General features: G+C 32.8%; 1 protein-coding gene across 2 annotated transcripts; it reads right to left on the bottom strand.

Moving 5' to 3' along the window:
* Positions 1 to 618: 618 nt before the first annotated feature.
* LOC111415107 (serine/threonine-protein phosphatase PP1-beta catalytic subunit) lies at positions 619 to 16,480 on the bottom strand. 2 transcript variants are annotated; one of them, XM_023046615.2, is made up of 5 exons: positions 16,357 to 16,478; positions 15,680 to 15,811; positions 15,020 to 15,427; positions 1,361 to 1,647; positions 619 to 925 (listed from the first exon to the last, which is right to left on the bottom strand). In XM_023046615.2, the coding sequence occupies exons 1-5, from the start codon at positions 16,406 to 16,408 to the stop codon at positions 815 to 817; spliced, it is 990 nt and encodes a 329-aa protein (XP_022902383.1). In that variant the 5' UTR covers positions 16,409 to 16,478; the 3' UTR covers positions 619 to 814. The 2 variants fall into 2 exon arrangements, with proteins under 2 accessions (XP_022902383.1, XP_022902384.1); XM_023046616.2 differs by lacking the exon at positions 619 to 925 and adding an exon at positions 1,058 to 1,187 and having other exon boundaries at positions 16,357 to 16,480.
* Between the last annotated feature and the right edge of the window lie 6,147 nt (positions 16,481 to 22,627).

The following is a 22,627-nucleotide window of genomic DNA, read 5'->3' as shown; positions in this document are numbered from 1 at the left end:
ATAGATTTATTTGAAATATAATAATCTTTTTTTTAAAGTACATTACACTACTCAATAAATTCATTGCTTGGCGAAAACAAATAATGATAAAAACACTAAAAATGAAAACGAGAAGAATAAAAGAGAATGAAACGTTTAAATAACAAACAAACCAAACAACATTGAACGTGTAGTATGTGTAATTTTTTTTGTGATGAGTCCGCGCAATCGTTGGCTCTCAGCTATTTAGTTTCTTTTTAAATGCAACGAGATAAACATCAGCGACAAAAACTATTAACAAACATTACATAGGTTTCACGGCAATATACAAGGGGATAATTTTTTATTTTGCGAGACGCGGGAGAGACAGTTTTTTAGTGCCCTATTTAGAAAATTTTTCTGGGTTTCTTTTTTATCCTTTCTTTGGTAAATACCACGTCAAATAAATAACAAATTTAGTCGATTAATATACACAATTATTATTATTTTCTTTTTTTTTTGTAGTAATGCAACAGACGTCGACAAATACATTGCACTGGGACTTGCCCCCCAAAAATCTACTTTTACAATACTTAAAAATTAAGTAGTACGAGAATTTTTTTAATTGTACTTTGCTAATTGAGAATTATATTAAAATAATGAGTGATAAACTTGAGTTTATTAAAAAAAATTCATTAAGTGAAAAAACAAAAAAAAATAGTAATAATAATTAATTAATACGTCAAAAAGTATATAACTCTGTTTTTGAATAAGTTAAAGAGACCAATTATTTTCAAAAAATTAAAATAAAATGCAAAATATATTGTATGACAAATTGTTTTATATACCAATACAATTATTTTTTCTTTGTGGTCGGTTGTGCTGCAGCACGTTGCGGTGTCGCCGGGCGACCCGAATTTGAGCCTTGGTACTGGTACTTTGCCTTCTTTTCAGATGGTTTCAATATCTAAACAACCAAACAAAGAAAAAACAAACATCAGATAAACCTAAAAACAAAATAAAACTTTCCCCATTTCTTTCTCATTTAATCGATAAAAATTTATTTGTATTTTTAATTTTTTATTTAAATTTCTTTTCTTTCATTCTTAATAACGGAACAGACTCTTTATTATTTTTTTTTTAGTAAGTTATAAGCAAATTCGCGTTATTGTTCAAATAGGCTTCCCGTGGATCTGGTGCTTTCCTTTCTTTTCAGACGGTTTCAAAATCTAAACAAAATTCAAAAACAAATATTAACCCACATTTTTTTTCTATCACCATCCTTTTTTCCCATACGAAAACTTCCCTTATCGATTTTCTTTAAAAAACACCTAAACATTTTTTTTTTCTTTCAACCTCATTTATTTTACTTATTTATTTCTTTATTTTACTATTATCTTACCTGAAAAGAACACATAAGTGTTTCATCAACGCTCATCATTCCTCCCGCATTATCAAATTCCCCGCAATAATTTGGTGCGGAAAATAATGTAACCAGTTGCCTTTTTGCGAAGAATTCGTAACCATCTTCTACAACTTGATGCGCGCGGCATATCAGATCCAAGTCGTGCCGATTTAGGAACTTGCTCACGACGTCCGCACCAAACGTAAAGGATACGCCACGGTCATTTTCTCCCCAGCCCTGTATATCTTTATCCGGATCCGACCATAAAAGATCACACAATAAACCTGAAAATAATTATTAATAAATAACTTGATGGAATAGCACAATTCCAAAATTCTTAATTTATATCAACATAACTCAAACGCTTTAAACCTCAAAAATTAAATTATTCAGATGTTGCGACTTTTAACGGAGAAAATGTGGATAAATTCATCATCAATAACTAATATTATAATAAAAGAGTAACCTAGATATATGTAGCATATGAATTAACTAACAATGAATATAACTGTCTCAATGTTCATTATTCGATTAAAGATTCTAAATAAATTGTATATATTGTGTCTTTTAACACAGTACAAATAATAACTTGCACTTTCAAGGTAAGTGTCACAACTCCCTCAAAGATTTCGATGAAATTTGTTAGTGACAAAATGGACCAAAATAATCTTTAGAAAGTCAGGATCTAATAATCTTCAGGATCAAAAAGAGCGTACGTTATAAAGATTATATACAGGGTGAGTCAATAGTGCGGGGACGGAAGATAGTGGCTATACTATTGAAAATAAAAGAAATGTTTTTATGCCATCATATATTACCATCAAAGCTGTATCGATTAAAATTATTTTCAGCTATACAGGGTGTTTCACTATTCCAGGACCATACTCAACTTCATTTTTTTAAATGGAACGCTATGTATTTTTTTACATATTCTGATTTGCTGTCTTAAATGCTACGACTGCATATCTTGTTTTTAAATTTTGAATGCAAGGTTGCCAAGTTATTATTTTTTTTGTGAAAAAGTTTGAAAATTCAGGTGGTCACTTAAAATTCGTTATCTGCATTAATATTGAATATTGAAGATTGCAATTTGGGGTGTCGATAAACAAAGCTTGGGTCTTTCGAACACTGTTCATACTATTGGATATCATTGTACAGGGTGTTTAGCAAAAGCGATTAATTTATGCAATGTTTGGAGAACCATAACTTTGTTATTTTAAATGGAACACCCCGTATTTTTCTAAGGTTTCGGATAGCCTTATTAATTATCTTTCATTTTTGTTAAGCATATGGTATCTCTAATACGTGTACTTTTTGAGAAAATTAGACTGCTTTAAAAATGTCGGCATAAACGTGATTTATTAAAAAAAAGTAGGCTTTGAAAAGATTTTTATAGCAATACGAAGTGTCAAACAATTAAGTTTTGATTTCTCTTTGTTTGTTCATAACGTGTTTCCAAAATCTGTTGTTTGATTAAAATGAATTTTAGTCAAGAAGAACTTATTGATATGGTATATTTCTTGGGTGCGGGAGAGCGAAATCCATTTCTTGCCTCTAGACTTTACGCTCAACAATTTCCAGAGCGTAGGCATCCTAGGGTTGAAGCATTTGAAAACCTTCAAGAAAGGTTTGAAAGAACAGGACACGTCAAATACGAAAAAAAAGATCGCGAGAAACGAACCACTCGGGAAGAGAACGAACTTTCTGTATTATTAAAGGTAGTTGAAAACCCGCACACTAGTACACGCAAAATAAGCAATGAGCTTAACGTCAGCCAAACGTCTGTTTCAAGAATCTTACGAAAATATAAATTTCATCCATACCATATTCAATTAGTACAAGAACTTGATGCAACTGATTTCCAGAAAAGGCTAGAATTTTCGGAATGGGCATTAGAAAAAGTTCAACAAGAGTATAATTTTTTTGATTATCTATTATTCAGCGATGAGGCAACGTTTCACAAAAATGGCTACGTTAACCGCCATAACTTTCATTATTATGATACTATCAATCCTCATTTTATACGACCAGTAGACCACCAACATCGATGGTCTGTAAATGTCTGGGCAGGGATAGTAGGATCTTGTTTGATCGGGCCGTATTTTTTCGAGGGAAACGTTAACGGAGAATCTTATTGGAATTTTTTGGAAAATCACCTGCCAGCACTTTTAGGAGATGTTCCACTAAACGTTCGGCAAAGAATGTGGTTTCAGCACGACGGTGCGCCACCTCACTATAGTAGGATAGTTAGAAGACATTTAGACAGAATTTTTGTTGATCGGTGGGTAGGCAGAGGAGGTCCTGTTAGATGGCCACCACGTTCTCCGGATTTGACAAAATTAGATTTTTTTTTGTGGGGATATGTAAAAAGCTTGGTATATGAAGAACCACCAACGACGAAAGCAAATATGATGAATCGTATTCGCGATGCGTTTGAAACAATAAACGTAAACATGTTGCAGAACGTTAATGTTTCATTTCTTAGACGAATTGAAACTTGTGTTCAACAACAAGGAGGCTATATTGAACATTTACTTTAATTTTGTTTTGTTAATGGTTGTTGCTTAATTCTTCATTGTATTTTTTTTAATATTGTGTATTGCACCTATATCTTTTTCGACATAAACTTACTTATATGTTCAAAAATGTTGTTCCATAGCCTACATTTTGTAAATAAATCACGTTTATACTGACATTTTTAAAACAGTCTAATTTTCTCAAAAAGTACACGTATTAGATATATCATATGCTTAACAAAAATAAAAGAGAATTAATAAGGCTATCCGAAACCTTAGAAAAATACGGGGTGTTCCATTTAAAATAACAAAGTTATGGTTCTCCAAACATTGCATAAATTAATCGCTTTTGCTAAACACCCTGTACAATGATATCCAATAGTATGAACAGTGTTCGAAAGACCCAAGCTTTGTTTATCGACACCCCAAATTGCAATCTTCAATATTCAATATTAATGCAGATAACGAATTTTAAGTGACCACCTGAATTTTCAAACTTTTTCACAAAAAAAATAATAACTTGGCAACCTTGCATTCAAAATTTAAAAACAAGATATGCAGTCGTAGCATTTAAGACAGCAAATCAGAATATGTAAAAAAATACATAGCGTTCCATTTAAAAAAATGAAGTTGAGTATGGTCCTGGAATAGTGAAACACCCTGTATAGCTGAAAATAATTTTAATCGATACAGCTTTGATGGTAATATATGATGGCATAAAAACATTTCTTTTATTTTCAATAGTATAGCCACTATCTTCCGTCCCCGCACTATTGACTCACCCTGTATATACAAAGAAATTGTATATATAGAAGCCGCATCGCCTATGTTCGCCTGTATACCGGTTTGAAGCCAACGCAAGAGCATTTGTTTGGAAACAAAATTGACCTTGGTCCTAGCGACAGTGGCGTGTACGATTTAGATGAAATTGGTCAGACTTTATCCAGTGGCGTATCGAAAGAGCATCCTAATTTCTTATATAAAATTACAATTAAAAATTAATTGTTAAAGCGAAACATGTCAAATTAGAACTTAATATTCAAATCAATATATTTAATTAACCAGTTAAAGTGCAAAATAATTATTTATAATACTTTAAGTGACATAAAAATTAATTGTTAAACTAACTACAAATTGAAAAATTATTCTAACAATTTTATAAATTGTAGAATGCATTTTTTTCTATATTTTTGTCAAGTTTTAATAAGACTTGAAAGTATTAAACACAATTAATATAATGTAATCTTTTAAATTAATCAGAGCATGTAGAAACAATATACTGGGTAAATGATACAAGTATGTATATAGTATTTTGATTGCTAAGTTTAATTTCTAACTAAAAGTACTAGTAAATAATTTGTATGTAGAGTATAACATACAAATTATTTACAAAGAAAATATAAATAAATCAAAGTGAAGAAAAACGAATTATTTATTGATTCGCAAATAGGTTTGTTTATTTTAGTGTATGCCTTAATCTAGGGGCAATAATATTCGGGAATGTTCGGCGATAATCGGCCGCTAGTCCGATCTGTGCACGTTCATTGTTTTAACCGGTTTCGACAAAGGTTATTAGTAAACAAACCGCATGTTGCGTTGGCTTCAAGTTTTAGTGTTTACAACTGCTTCTATATATACAATTTCTTTGGTTATAGTAAAATATTATTTTTAAGTAGGTATGGTTAATTAAATGAAACAATTCGTGTTGACAAATTCTTATCTTATCTTCAGCGCAATCGACTTGATCTTTAGTTAATACACTATACTGATTGATGTCCCCAGTAAGTATATCTTAAATCAACTTTTGTTGTATATTGCTCAGAAAGAGTACTTTACCTGCAACGTTGAACAAATTTGTTGCGTTAACTTTAGTGCTTTGAGGACATTTAACGTAAAACTTGGTTAAATTTCGTTTTATGACATCCTGACTTTAATTGCAAAAGATAGAATTTAAATTCAAAAATTTATCGTCAATTGTACCTTACGGGGACACACTGTATATGCGTAAAACGAAAATATATAAGATTCCATAAGATCGAGTGAGAAAACAAAATGATAGGTATTAAGCTCATTAGTTGGTCTTCCATACCCCTATAAAAAACATGACTACTAGATATGACTGGTAAGTATAATAATAATAATAAATCCTTTATTTTCAACCATACAATACATTATTGTTAGACAACCATAATCGCACACATGTACGACGCATGATATTATTGTCTTGTACGCTCGACTCGTTCAGAGTTCGATTTTAATTGTCGTTCGAGACACGTATTTGTAGTTTTGGTTCTTCTCGGTAAATATAATTAAGTTAACATAAACCAGGGTATTATTTCGACTACGAAGCCTAACATTATTATCAAAAAATATATATATACATATTTATATCAATAAAAAGCAGAACTAAAACAAAATAAATGCATGGCAGAAAAAAGGTGCTGAGTTCAAATTGCCACAAAAGTGGTATTTGTTCTACCACCCAGCCCCATTACAAAAAAAAACAAAAACTGGAACAAAAAACAAATAATAAAAAAAATATATATACAGGTGTCTCACGTAACTGGTTCGTTAGAACTTTTTTAGGTTCCACTATTCATAGAGGTTTGAAATTTTGGTAGCATGGGTTGTTCATTCTAAACTTTCAATCTAAAACATTTTCAAGATGGCCACCACTTCCGGTCTACCGGAAGTAGACCACAACTTCGTTATTTTAAATGGAATGCTATAGTTTTTATTACACCTTTCAATTATACGTAAAAAAATATGTTGACTTTGATAAAAGTTGTTGGTACCTAGCGTTTTTTGTTTTCGAGTTGTTTTGATTTTAAGTGTTTTTTGACAAATTTCACCATGGTCTTTAAAAGCCCATATCTCAGCTAACGATCATTCAAAAAAGCTCTGCATTGGCACGACTACTCTACAGATGCTGCCAAATAGATTGTCATTTGTTGTATCAGAGAATCTTATACAGGGTGGTCAAAAATTGAATTATCGTTTCTCAATATTCAATTGCGAGAAAGTCGAAAATTATAAATGGAACACCCCATATTTCTTTACCCTATCAGAAAGGGAATTTAATTATCTACAAATTATCTATAAACATTCCTATACCTATTTATTGTAGTTTCCCTGATATTGGGACATTAATCAAAGCATGCACGGAATGCGGGAAAACGTTTGATTTTTTTATTAGAAGGCAATGGAATTTTGACAGTTTTTGGTCCATATTTGTGTTATTGTTGTTGTTACTTACTTTTGATCACGAGTGAAAGTGATTGTATAGGTATCATGGCAAATTATTCCAACGCCGATATTTTAAATTTGTTTTATATTCATGGCAATGGCCTCCACGATCTCGATTTAACACCATTGGATTTTTATTTGTGGGGTCACTTAAAAAATCAAGTGTACAATTCACCGATCAACACACGAAAAGAGTTGCGTGATAGTGATGCGTGCACTACATACTATTGATGGCGACCAACTTCTACGGGCCACAACCGTAGAAGTCGAAAGACGAGTTGAAAAATGTTTAATGGTAACCATTCGCATATCGAACAGTTTTAATTTTTTTATAATTTTAAGCTTTTGTTTTTTTATATGTTATTCATTCTAATTTCTGTTATTAAATTGTTGTTTTTCATTGTTTCATTTATTCTTTTTGCTGTTGGTTATTTTTGGTAAATAAAAGCGAGCAAGCTAAAGGTTATTCAACCATAGTTAATTGTAGAAATAATACCAATAATAATTTAAATAAATTAAACGATGAACTGTCAAAATGTCTTGGCCTGTTAACAAAAACACAAACGGGCCTTGGGATTTTATTGATTAAATTATCCATTAGCAAGCTTTGTTTAAGTCAATTTAAATAAAACAAAATTTTTCTCTTTCTTGCTATTTATTTTATTATGCTTCTAAATCGATTTCGAGGAAACAATCCTCATCTTCAGTAGAATTGTCAGTTTAGTTGAAAAAATATATTAATCATCAAATTTAACACATCCTCCAAAGTTAACTTCATCTTTTTTATCCAAACTTGAAAATTTCTTACTTTAATAATTGAACAAATATAATAGAATATCAAATTCAAAACCAAAAGTTAAAATACACTTAAAACAAAATCCAAAATAATATAAAACAAAACACGCGTTTACATTTGACAAAAGATACGAAAAATGACTGTAATAAATAGCAAGAAAGAGGAAAATTTTGTTTTATTTAAATTGACTTGTGATATTATGTCTGATTTTGATTAATTTTCCAATATCAGGGAAACTACAATAAATAGGTATAGGAATGTTTATAGATAATTTGTAGAGAATTAAATTCCCTTTCTGATAGGGTAAAGAAATATGGGGTGTTCCATTTAAAATTTTCGACTTTCTCGCAATTGAATATTGAGAAACGATAATTCAATTTTTGACCACCCTGTATAAGATTCTCTGATACAACAAATGACAATCTATTTGGCAGCATCTGTAGAGTAGTCGTGCCAATGCAGAGCTTTTTTGAATGATCGTTAGCTGAGATATGGGCTTTTAAAGACCATGGTGAAATTTGTCAAAAAACACTTAAAATCAAAATAACTCGAAAACAAAAAACGCTAGGTACCAACAACTTTTATCAAAGTCAACATATTTTTTTACGTATAATTGAAAGGTGTAATAAAAACTATAGCATTCCATTTAAAATAACGAAGTTGTGGTCTACTTCCGGTAGACCGGAAGGGGTGGCCATCTTGAAAATATTTTAGATCGAAAGTTTAGAATGAACAACCCATGCTACCAAAATTTCAAACCACTACGAATAGTGGAACCTTAAAAAGTTCTAACGAACCAGTTACGCGAGACATCCTGTATACAGGTGTCCCGAAACTCAACGTCAAGCGGGCGCCGGGTGAGAGGCCAACCCATACCTGTTCTGGTAAAAATGAGAAAAAAATTCCATGTCTCTTAGTTAAGTGGTTATAGACATACTTTTGAAAATGTTAAAAATCGGTCCTGTACATCATATCTTTAGGTACTACGGTCAGAAATATTCGCAATTTAATAGTGATTTTTTTTAATAATGTATTCCTTGTGAACCATGATACTGTAGAAGTCACAAATCAAACAACAAAAGTCGTTAGTTTTGCAAAAAAATATATTAATTTGATTGAGTTCAGGTTGAAAGAATTTATGTCTATCAAGTTTGACACACGATTTCTAAAAAAAGGAGTAGTACAACACCCTTGGCAAGTAATTTTAAAAAATGGCCTGTTTAGTCAAGTTTCCAAAATGGTACAACACTTGCCATTGTTCTTGTCATAAAAAATATTATGGCCTGTTTTTCTGCAAAAAACACGTTATTTAAAAAATTCATACTTTTGTATGTTATCTGTATTTACTTTTTATTTTCTCTTAACTTTGTTAAAAGACGTGCCAGTCAATATCGACGAACTACAAAATGTGGTTTCAACAAGATGGTTAAGGTTAACCTAAAGACAAAATTAAACAAACAAATTTATTTATTATTAATTTTATAGCATTATTTTCTTAAAACTAAGGCAAATGTTCAAACTATTTGCCGTCGGCACTAATAAAAGATCTTTTTACTAGTTGTGCAAATGTCTTTGCATTTATTTCTTCTGCTGCTGTATAAATATTGTGGCGCAGTTCGGCAAGATATTCAATCGGTTTTTAATACACTGTTTCTTTTATGCAATCCTTATAAGAAAATCAAGGGGATTTAGACCCAGAGAATGAGGAGACCACGTAATCGAACCACGACGCCCAATCCATCTTTCTGGGTATTCTGTATGCAATCCCGTACAGGACAAGCATAATGAGCTGAGCAACTAGCTTGTTAAAACCACATTTCTCTGTAGATATTGAGTGCCACATCTTCTAACAAAGTTGTTAAATCATTTTGGAGGAAATACAAATAACATACGAACGACTTAAACCAATGTGTTGCAAAATCGCAAACATTACTGAATGATTCAGAGTATCGAAGGCCTTACTATAATCAAGCAAGCAGAGTAAAATCATTTTGCCCTCATCAAATGCCCGCAACACATCGTCGACTATGCCGAGCAGTGCTGTCGCACATCCATGACCCTTCCTAAAACCCGACTGTACGCTGAGCAGAACATTGCAAATATTTACATATTCCTTCAGCTGCGCTTCAACAATTCTTTCAGGCAACTTTCCCAAAACAGGCAGAATACTTATTGGTCTTAAGTGACCAAACTCTGTAACATTTGACTTTATTGTATGGCTGAGACAAAACAATGAGATGAGAAAAGAAAAGAAAAAAAAAAAGAATCATAACAAATCCACTAACTCGCTCTTTAGTGAATTTTAAGGGTACTTTGATATATGAACCATGGGCGACTTCGGCTCCCCTAAGGAGCTACACCCCTCCAAAAATTTTGGTTAAATTTGCTTTTCTCTAAAACTATAAACGCTAGGAAAATGAAATTTGGGAATATGTTTAACTCATAATAGGGCACGTTTTGACCCTATTTGTACTTTCATCCTACCCTTCTAAACTACTAAACGTAACCACCCCCGTTCAATTTATGTCTAGATTTTTTTTATGAAGATGATAAATACATTGGACAAATTTCAGTTAGATAGATAAAACTATTCTAAAACTTTTTTGTCTCTCTGATGTTCTTCTAAAATTTAATAATTTCTGAGAAAAAAAAAATTAAGCAAACACTAACTGTTAAGTTGTAGGGTTGTTAATCAATAGTTGGAATGAATTTTTAGGGGGGTAAAAACCGTGCACTATTATGAGTTAAACATATTCTCCAAATTTCATTTTCCTAGCGTTTATGGTTTTTGAGAAAAAAAAATTAAACCAAAATTTTCCGTCATTTTTGGAGGGGTGTAGCTCCTTAGGGGAGCCGAAGTCGCCCATGGTTCATATATTAAAATACCCTTAAAATTGCCTAAAGAATCACCTCCTGAAGTTCAGATACAGCCTGTATATTACACGCATAAATCTGCGGACAAAAATTTATCTCATGACTACTAGATTTTTTTATTTTTACTTTATTTTACTGATTGTAGATTTTGTTTAATAAATATTTTCAAAAGTAATCTAAAGTGTACAGGTTGGGACAATTTCGATGGCCACATAGGCTATCTCCGAAACTAAAAGAGATAGAAAAAAAGTAGCTTACATGTCATGATCTCGTTTTTCGAGAAAATGCTAATGCCGCAAACTCCGAACAGCTATCGTCTTTTGTTTTCGCCCTATCGGCAAAAACTGAAAATTTTGCAAAAACGACAATCGCGAATATCTCACTTATTATCAAAGATGGAGTATTATAAATAAAACATTATATGGGCAACTTTTTACGAAAAATTCAGTGGCGTAGGTAGAATTTTTTTTTTTTAGACGTATCTTTATTTTTTTAAATGGAAACCATAGTTGGTTATGACTTAAATAATTTGTTATTTTCTTCTGATAACAAATATATATAGTTTGTGGGGTATATTTCTTATAGTTAATGAATAATTAACAAAAATTCATTTTGTTCTATCTAAAACTAATGTATGTATTTAAAAGTTAATGTTGCTATGGTGATAACCATACATGCTATAATGGAACATAATGTATCAAATAATTGACAAAGTTTGTATTTAAAAATTCGATAACAACTCTGGCATTATGTGCTGGTATGATGCACCAACATGTCAAGTGTCAAAGTATAACAAAACTGAATAAAACTTTACAATGAATTTCGAAAATTATGAAAAATGTAACATGATGGAATGCTATATGTTATCAGATAAGAATGACAACCGCACGTAAGAACCTTCAGCCGGTTAACAGAAAATTTAATAGATATTTGGTCCTTCCCCAAACCACATGCAAAAACATACCAAAATGACCTGCAAGAGAAATTGCAACAAGACGTCTGACCCAAAAGCCGCTGCTCCCGAATATGAAAGAAAAATAAGTATAAACCATACAAAGCGGGGCTAACTCATTATTTACGTGCCGGAGATGTCAATCGAAGATTAGAATTTTGAAGATGATATATAGAAAAATTAAATAATCTGCTATTTGTTCAAAATGTTATCTGGACCGATGTAGTCTCTGAGTGTTCAAAGAAAATTGGGGTTCAATGTATGGTGTGTCCTTTTAGATAATAGAATTTTGGCATATAGTATCTACCATAAAAACTTAAACTCAGAGAAATACCTCAATATATTAAGGCAGCACATTGAGCTTTTGGTCGACAATTTGCCACTAAATATGTCTCAAATGATATATTTTCAATATGACGGACCAGCACATAATGCCAGAGTTGTTAGTGAATTTTTAAATACTACTACAAACTCAAGGACAGTAGAATCTAACAGGATTGCTACAGCCATTGTTGTGACAACCTACCCGCAAACTACGTCACACCATTTTCCACGCCCAGCTGTTGTTATGGTCTATGCGCAAGGTTTATAGAACATAAGGTTACCTCATTCCCTATGCCTCTGTAGTATCGATTATTACCCCGCAAATTGACGTCACTGGTTCGATACAGTCAGAATAAAAGATAGCCTATACGTGCCTATACTGTGGTACAGTCTATATAAAATATTTAAACCCCGCATCGTGTTGTGTTGTTCATAGAACCAGCTACGTCACTGACCCACCTTGCCTCTCAGAGGAGGAGAATCGGTATTGGGTAACCTTATGTTCTATAGACCTTGGTCTATGCGTTTGCTGTGTTTTTATAGGTTATATACTAAACGTATTCATATTAATTTTGAAGTTTTATGTTTTTAGACGTATTAATGTCTATCATATAACCTCTAAAAACACAGACAGTTACCAGGCGTGGCAAATAGTGTGATGTAGAGTGCGGGCAACCAACCTGTAGTCGACTACAAAAATACAATGGATGTAGCAGTCCTGTTAGATTTTACTGTCCTTGCTACAAACTTTGGCAATAATTGGAAACAATGCTTTCCCTCATGGTATGGTTATCACCCTAACAACATTAAGTTTTAAATACATACAATAGTTTTAGAAAGAACAAAAAAAATTAATACATTATATTCCATCATAGTATGTATGGTTATCACCATAGCAACATTAACTTTTAAATACATACATTAGATTTAGATGGAACAATAATTATTTTTGATACAAGATAGCGAAATGACACTTTTGAATGAAAGTTTTTTGCGAGCTTTAGCGAGCAAAAAAATTGTTCGAGAATGCAAAAGAATTTCGCTGTCGTGTATCAAACAACATTTTTTCGAAAACTGCGTGTTCTAAAGTTTATAAATTAATAAAACGACCAAATTCTGTATAATGACATTTAGAATTCATTTAATATTATGTCAAAAACTTAACGTCACATCGACTTAACCTCACATATTGAACAAATGTACTATTATAAATTTGCATTTAAACATGAAATGAAATGATAAAACAATTAAATGTTGATTATTTTGTGTTTATAATTTGTTCATAATAATAAATTAACAATTAATAGTATCAAATTCTTTGATTGTCGTAGCTGGACGTAAAAGTCTTTTGCGCCCCGGACGTAAAGTCTTTTTTGTAATTCGCGACGGTAACGAAAGCTCTAACAGTATTCAAACGGGTGCTGTAATGAGACTCCTTACAGCATCCGATGCTGTAATGAGAAAAATCTCATTACTAAAAAGTAACATTTTATGGAACCAGTTCAAGTTGGTGACATTGGGTTTTTCTAGTTGTCAATGTGACAATTTTTGTCTATGGATGTTTAAACACATTCTTAGCATCGAATACAAGGTCCACAATGATGAGGACATTGAACACTGAACAATTTCTCTTATTTTGGGAGGTGTACATGAAACATTTTTTTCAGATGAATACATTTTGTGTTTTGACAGTTTCTAATTGTCAATTCAAATTTCTACTTTCAAGTGTTACGGTGTTATCAACTGCTGCATACCTATTTCCCTACATTGTCAAATTTTATTTTATTTTTGTTAAAAAAAGGATAAAAACGCAAATTACAAAAAATAGCATGAAAAACACGTTTCATAAGACTTAAAGCACTCATTCATTAAAAAACTCGTGGTTTCGCCACTCGTTTTTCAACTTGAATTCGTGCATTTCAAGCGTGGCTTACGAAACTTGTTTTTTAATGTACTATTTACGTCCTGTTGACAAAAAACTATCGTTTTGACGGTCGCTAAGTACTATGCAAAAGTCAACTTTTAATAGCAGTTTTCGAAAAAATGAATTTTTGTTAATTATTCAATAACTATAAGAAATATACCCCACAAACTATGTGTATATCTGTTATCAGAAGAAAATAACAAATTATTTTAAGTCATAACCAACTATGGTTTAAATTTAAAAAAATAAAGTTACGTCTAAAATCTCGAAAATAAAAGATGGGAAAAAAAATTCTACCTACGCCACTGAATTTTTCGTAAAAAGTTGCCCATATAATGTTTTATTTATAATACTCCATCTTTGATAATAAGTGAGATATATTCGCGATTACCGTTTTTGCAAAATTTTCAGTTTTTGCCGATAGGGCGAAAAGGAGTTTGCTTTTTTTTTCGGAGTTTGCGGCATTAGCATTTTCTGGAAAAACGAAATCATGACATGTAAGCTACTTTTTCTCTATCTCTTTTAGTTTCGGAGGTGGCCTATGCGAACATCGAAATTGGGACACCTGTACTTTAAATTTGACGGGTCCGTTTTTTTTTTATTAAAAAAAAAATATAAAAAAGTATATTCAAAAATAATTAATTGATTAAAGGTTATCATAGTTTACATTGTATACACCTCTATATTGTTTACATGCAAAAGTTTGTGTAAACAATACGTATATTACTTGTAGACAAGAGTAAAGTAAACTTTATAGTCTAGGGCACATTCCTGATTTAAAGGCTTTAGTTTTAGTTAAACTTATGTTTTAGTGCTTTCCTATAAAAGGTTATTTTTGATTAGTTGACAAATGGAAGAAGAGAGCTTCATTTTGATTAAAAATAAACATATAAATCCTACATTATTGTTAAAAATATTTTTTTTAGATATGGCATTTTATATAAATAGTATATTTGATTCCCTTAAATGTTAAAAGGTCGGTTTAAAACCTACGTTATGTTGAAATTGTGATCAATAAATTTACCTGTATCTGGAACATCGGTGGGTCTCATAATCCTACGAATTTGTTCCATTCCTTGTAAATCCGGACTGAGTCCACCATGACAACAAAAAATCTTTTCATCAATAATCGCGGCGATGGGTAAACAATTAAAGCAATCCGTGAAAGTTTTCCACAGTTTGATGTTGTAGCGACGTTTGCACTCGTCGTAAAAACCGTAGATGCGATTTATTGAGGCGCACTCGTGGTTTCCGCGCAGTAAGAAGAAATTCTCTGGGTATTTAATCTTGTAAGCAAGTAGCAAGCAGATTGTTTCTAATGATTGTTTGCCGCGGTCGACGTAATCGCCCAAAAATAGGTAATTTGCTTCCGGGGGAAAGCCTCCATACTCAAATAATCTTAATAAGTCTGTATACTGTCCGTGAATATCGCCTAAAACCATTACAAAATCACTTTTATTAATAAAAAATAAAAAATTTTAGAAAGTGAGGTTAAGATACTTAACCTAACTTATCTTGATTTTAAATTGACTAATTTTAAAACTATTTTTGCAAATTTATGATACACACTGTATATCAAAGTGATTAAAAGGAACAATAACCTCAATTAGAGATAAAACTGATTCATTATTTCATGATAATAATAAACCTTAATTAAGTTGAATGTAATTTAAGGAATTTTTACCGCAAATTTTTAATGGAGCTTCCAATTCCAGTAGAATAGGCTGTTGCAAGAATATTTCACGTGATTTCAAACATAGGCCTCGCACCTCCGCCTCTGTCATCTGTACAGATTTGCCAGGGCGACATCCTCTAACTAAAAGCAATAACAATTTAATGAAACAATCAAATTATTAGCATTCCCTTAAAATAATCGATAAATCTCCAAGAACTAAGTAAACGAGCGAAATAGGGCATCTAAACTACATTAAACATTATAGATATATTTTCAAATTTTAAAAATTAAAATAAATAAAGTGGTTGTTTTTTTTGGTAAGCTCGCTTACGTTCGGTTGTAAATAGTTCTTTGAAAGTTGTTTTCTTCTTGGGGTCGCAATTTTGTAGGTCCTGTTGTATTTTATAAACTGTTATTTGAGGGCCCCGTTGGCAGCACAGAACAAAGAATAGAAAAAAAACACGGACAACGAATTACAGAAGGACTGAATGTGAGAAATAACAGTTTTAGCGTGCGCTTGATTTTGCTTTTAAAGAGACAAGTTCTCTTTTGGCAAGGAAAACATGGAGGTACTCGTTTTGACAGGTGAATGATTGCGAATTTCGATGGGAATCAATGAAAGACAAACGACGAAACGTTTTTTATAAGCTAAACGTGAACGTTGAACGTATAATTAAATAAATTACCTTCTAATAATCGTTGAATTAAGTTGTCGACGTTCAGTTCTTGCTCCGCCATTTTCCAATTCGTTATTTGACGTTCATTACACTAAAACTTTAGCAACAAAATCCCTAAACTTGTCCCCAATCGGTCCGTTCAAAATAACCAACCAATAAAGAAAAATCGATTTTTACCCGCGTCATAACATCACATTTTTAATAACAATATAACCTTGATAAACGACGATATTTTAAAATCTTATAGTTATCGCTATGTTTGTTGGAACCAAATACTATTAAAATTTGACGGATGACATTTTTCAAAATTTAAATTACTGGCGCCAAGAATAAAACAGTTATTACTAATTTATTAAAAAAATTAAATAATATTAATTGAACCAAACTAAATATTCGTTTAAACATAAAAATAGATAAAATTAAGTAATAATTCTAATTTAATTTTTGTAATTTACATATTAAGTTCATGTATGTTTATATAGATGTCGCAAATAGTCAATTTACAGTTTCCATTACCTATATGTCAAAATTTGTGTTTTAAACCTTTAAATATAATTATTTTTATGCTTTTGATAAAAAAAAATTTAAGTATTCTTTTAATTAAGGTAAGCAATTAAAAATTAATAATAGATCAAAAATTAATCTATTCTTTTTTAGATGTCACCACAATCCAATAATGTTCTCAGTGATTCCCAGTTATCTTTAATACACCTGAACACACCTAAAATTAAGCAATACACTTTAATGAACGTGTTGTAACGTTGATATGAATCTTAATCACTTAATAAATAAATAATTTAAATGGTATTATCTGATAAAAACTCTAATTATAACGTTTGAGATTTTGATGAATTAAAGTAACATTTTGAAATTAACCTTATCAAAATTATTATTTAAAAGGTTTTAAGGTTCTAGTCTTCCATTAACAGTGAACTTCAATTAACAGTATCTTGTTTTCTGTTAGCAGTATTTAGCTTTCTGTCAACAGTGTCTAATATCGAGATAATATAGAGCCTTTTATAAGGAAGATCTAAGTAGTCTACTGTAAGCAGTATCCTGCAGGGCCGGATCCAAGGGCGTAGATAAGGGGGGGTAAAGGGGGTAACTACCTCCCCCAGAATAAAGAAAAGAAAATGTGTATTTTCGTATATTTTTTTTTAATTTACTACTACTTTAGGGCTTTAGCAATAATTATATTTCTAATTTCTGACGTTAATGTTTATTTTATTTTCCCCCATAAACCTTGATTCTAAGCACTATTTGGCGAGCATAACGCTGTAATGTTTCTAAATTACCCCCCCTAGAACTAAAAGATATCTACGCCCTTGGCCGGATCACACCTTTTGGCCCCAAAAAAAGTCTAATATTACCATTTAATAAGGCTCCTTAACCGAGACTGTCACGGTAAATTTCGAATTACTTCCTTATTTATTAATGGATTAGATTAATTTATCATTTGTCATATTTCTACAGTAGTTATGAAGCCGGGACAAGAACGGAAAATGAAATTTGAAGAAAAATATTGCTTTATTTTTTAAAATAGTAAGATTTTTACAATTTTTCTTCTTGGCTCGGATGTAAAACAATAAAATAGAAACATTATTCCTGTAGCACTTTTACGAAATATTAATAATTAACCCGTAATTAGTAATTTACGGTTTTATATTAAATTTTAATATTTTGGAATATATTTTGCTTCCCGGATTTCACAAGCGATGATTGGTTAAAGAAAAAAACATGTGGGCTGTAAAAAAACCACAGATATACATAAAAAACAAGTTTGTGGACATAGTTCTTGTCTACCGACTGCATACTATGAAAGAGAAGGAAGCTTACTTTTTCTGATATCATGCTATAGAATGTTCTGATTATCGGTTTGATACTGCGAAGTCCGGAGAATACTTTGAATGCCGGAACGATTAACATCCGAAGAGGTATATTCCAGGGGGACTCATTAAGCCCTCTGTGGTTCTGCATGGCCATAAAGCCCCTTACATCGATACTTAATAAGCTTAAGAAAGGAATAAACCTGGGTCGCTTCAAGGCTTGCATAAGCCATCTGTGGTACATCGACGACCTGAAGTTGTACTCAGAAAAGAAAGAACATCTTACTAAGTTATTGGATACAGTGCGGCAATTTAGCGATAATATCCGGATGAAGTTCGAAGTTGATAAATGCAAGATGCATTCAATGATTAGGGGAGAGTGGACAGAGCATGAGGGGTATGAAATAGCAGGAGAGAAAAGAATAGCGGGTTTGGAGGAAGGTGAAAGATACAAATACCTTGGATATCTACAAGCGCGCGGAATTGATCACGTCAGAGCCAAAAAGAATCTAACTGAGACGTACCTTAAAAGGACAAGAGCTCTTCTAAAATCACAGCTATCTGCGCAGAACATTTCGAAGGCTGTGGGCACGTACGCAACATCGGTACTAAACTATAGTTTCATCATAAGATGGACTGAAACCGAACTTGACGCTTTAGACACAAAAACACTTAAAGAATTTCGCAAATTCCGAGCACACCACCCGAACAGTGCAATTGAGAGATTTCACTTACCTCGAAAAGAAGGTGGAAGGGGAATCCCTAGCGTCAGGCGAAGTCACTACAGACAAATACAGAACCTACGTCAATACTTTACGGAAAAGTCGGACAGCAGCCCAATTCATAAGGCCATTGTGGGTGAAGAGGAAAAGTCCACTCCGCTGCGGTTGGCCGATGTGAATTATGATCCAGAGACGCAGTACGCCAGCCAAGGACAGCTTGTGAAACAGTGGAAAAGTAAACCGTTACACGGCCGATATAGAGCTATGATAGAAGAGGAGGGAATCGACGAAGTAGCAAGTCTCCAATGGCTTCGCGGCACGGGACTCTTTGTAGAAACCGAGGGGTTTCTTATCGCAATCCAAGATCAAGTGGTCCCCACTAGATCCTATAGAAAGAGGATAATGCGGGAAAACATCGGTTCTGTTAAGTGTCGAATATGTAACAATAAGGAGGAATCACTGGAACTTATTAAACTAGCTGCATTGCAAATAACGGCAGGCAAATCGTTCCACAACGTAATCGACTGCACTGTAAAAGATCTGTGATAGATTTCAGTACTATGGACTGGAAACATGAGTGTAGAATCCGACATTGATCGAGTGGGCAAGTCATGTGATGCTAAAAAATGAAAGGCATCGGACAAATAAGCAGGAGTGCGGGTACAACATAGTAAGCATACGAAATGATCTACGACTCTGGCAAGTCATCATCTGCAGGTTGTTACGATATGTTGTAATCTGCTGAAACTTTCCTAAATCAAAAATCTACCGTATACAATTGTTCTGAAGTCTTTCCAATTTACCCCGAAGGGCTGCGGACAAATCGGGATACGCAGCATCGATATAATCAATGTGTGGGAAAATGAGAGAATAACAAAGATTACTACGTACAACAGTAGGAAGGTAGCAGCGAAATTTTTTCAAAGTATGGAAACAGAAGTAAACCCTCTTACAGACTCCCTGAACTTGTGGCCACCAAGACATCGCCGAATTCATTACCACACCAAGATTTTTGACCGTGTTAGAAAATGGAATAACAGTATCGCCAAGCCTCAGTTGAAGGGTAGTTAAGGAATTAAATTGCTTGCGTATTACCTGGATTCAGGTTAAGTCCATGACGTCTAGACCAGTCAACCACTGGGAGGTTGTTAACAGTTGACGAAATATAAAGCTGAAGGTCATCTGCATACAAATGATGGTTACACGAGATACCATCACTAATACTATTTATGAAAATTGAGAAGATCAAAGGATCCAGCACACTGCCCTGCACTCCACATTTGATGTCAATAGGAGAAGAGAGTACAAATTCCACGCGGCCACGTAAAGACCGATAAGAAAGGTAGGACTGGAACCAAGATACACAAGAAGAGGTAAAACAAATACCAGAAAGCCTAGTTAACAGGAGGGCATGTTCCACAGAATCAGGCCTTTTAAAATCAAGTAATACTAGCAAGGTAACACAACGGTTATCACACGTAGATTTAATATCATCGGCGATCTTAATCAATGCTGTTGTAGTACCATGCCCTTCATGAAAACCAGATTGGAAGTTGTTAATCAAATTAAACTCCTCAAGATATTTCTGAATCTGCAAATAAGCTAAACGTTCAATAGCTTTTAACAACGTAGATAGAACAGAAATGAGTCGAAAGTTACCAACATGGGACTGAGATTTAATTTTTGGGATAGGAATAACATAGGCGTTTCGCCAGATTAACGGAAATATAGACTGTTTGAAAGGACAGTTGCAACTATGTAATAACTATATCCAGAATGGGTAAGAGGAATCTGAGTCCAATACCATCTGCTCCGACACTAGTGGACTTGGAGTAAGTTAAAGCATCCCGGACCTCAGCATCTGTAACCAAGCTGAATGAAAAGGAAAGCACGTTGGTAGATGTAAGGATTTCATTAATAGTATTCTGCCTAGTTATGTTACCAACCACCACAGGAGGATCCGCAAATATATATATTATATGCCTATGCAATATCAAACCAGTACCGGGCCCCTGTAGGTACAGGGCCTTGAGGCGCGCGCCTCAAGCGCCTACTGGTTAATCCAGCCCTGGTATCATGTCTTCTATCAGCATTGTGTAGTGTTCTATCAGCTGTATTTAATTTTCTCCAAGCAATATTTAGTCTTCTGCCAAATGTATCTTTTCTTCTTCAAGCTGTGTCTTGTTCCCTTTTGGCAGTACTTGTTCTTCTATTAGCAGTATGTATTCATCTGCCCACAATATGTAGTCTTTTATAAGGAAGATCTAGTCTACTGTAAGCAGTATCATGTCTTCTATAAGCATCCAGTTTTTTGCATGCAGTATTTAGTCTTCTGCCAGATGTATCTTGTAACTATTAAAAGTATCTTTTAATAGTATAATAAATATACACGTATAAATTACAATACTTTTCTAAAAGAAAATGATTCTGATTTCAAGGAAGCTGATACTAATATTCAACAACTAAGAAGAATTCCAAGAGTCGCTCCAAAAGGTAGATTGTCAGAAAACATGAGGCAGCACACTTTTAGGCAAATTGTTGGAACAGGGAAGAAAACATATCCTCAAAAACCGTGTAAAATATACAGCTCAGGAGCGAAACTAGAAATGTTTGTCATTTCATAAAGGTGAATGTTTTACAGCATATCACACGCTTAAAAAATACTAAACGATTTAATAAATACTGTTATAAAATTATAAGAAATATAATTGATTTAATAAAACTACAACGCTTGAAATCCATACATTCATATTTATTTCATTCCAATGAAAATGCCCGGAAACTAGGAAAGACAGAGCAGATTCGACCCGTCCCTTAAGTGATGAGGAAGATCTAGTCTATTGTAAGCAGTATTTTGTGTTCTACCAGCATTGTCTAGTCTTCTATCAACAGTATCTAGTTTTCTGCAAGTGGTATTTACTCTTCTGCCAGATGTATCTTTTCTTTTTCAAGCTGTGTCTTGTTCTCTTTTAGCAGTGCTTGGTCTTCTATTAGCAGTATGTATTTTTATACCCACAATATCTAGTCTTTTATAAGGAAGATCTGGTCTACTGTAAGCAGTATCATGTCTTCTATCAGCATCGTCTAGTCTTCTATCAGCAGTATCTAATTTCCTGCAAGCAATATCTATAGTCTTCTGCCAGATGTATCTTTCTTTTTCAAGCTGTGTATAATTCTCTTTTGACAAATCAACAGATTTCAATAGATGAAGGTGTAATCCCATGGAGAGGAAGACTTCGTTTTAGAACTTATAAAACTAATAAATACGGCCTACTTGTTAGAATGCTTTGTGAAAGTCAAACTGGTTATATGTATAATTAATTTTCGAATTTACTCAGCTGAAGGGAATACCCCCGAGAACACCATATTTTCTGTATTAAATCCTTGTTTAGATGTTTGGCATCATTTGTACCAAGATAATCATCGTACTTATATATTTTTACAAATATGGAAAGATAAGAGGGAAGTTAGTATAATATCCTCAATTCACGATACCAGCGTGATAGTCGTTGAAAAAAAGGCTAGAGATAGAAGAGATGTTATTAAAACAAATTGCATTATCGACAATAGCAAATATATGAAAGGTGTAGATAGGGCCGACCAGTACCTCTCATATTGCGGTATTGTTTATCGATCAGCAATGAAAATGAAAATTGAAATGATTCAGATTTCAAGGAAACTAATACTAATATTCAACCAACAAGAGGAATTCCAAGAGTCGATCCAGAAGGT

Source organism: Onthophagus taurus, chromosome 11 (genome assembly GCF_036711975.1).
Source record: "Onthophagus taurus isolate NC chromosome 11, IU_Otau_3.0, whole genome shotgun sequence".
NCBI classification, from domain to species: domain Eukaryota; kingdom Metazoa; phylum Arthropoda; class Insecta; order Coleoptera; family Scarabaeidae; genus Onthophagus; species Onthophagus taurus.
Note: the sequence above shows the minus strand (reverse complement) of the source record. Positions and strands in the feature narration are given on the sequence as shown.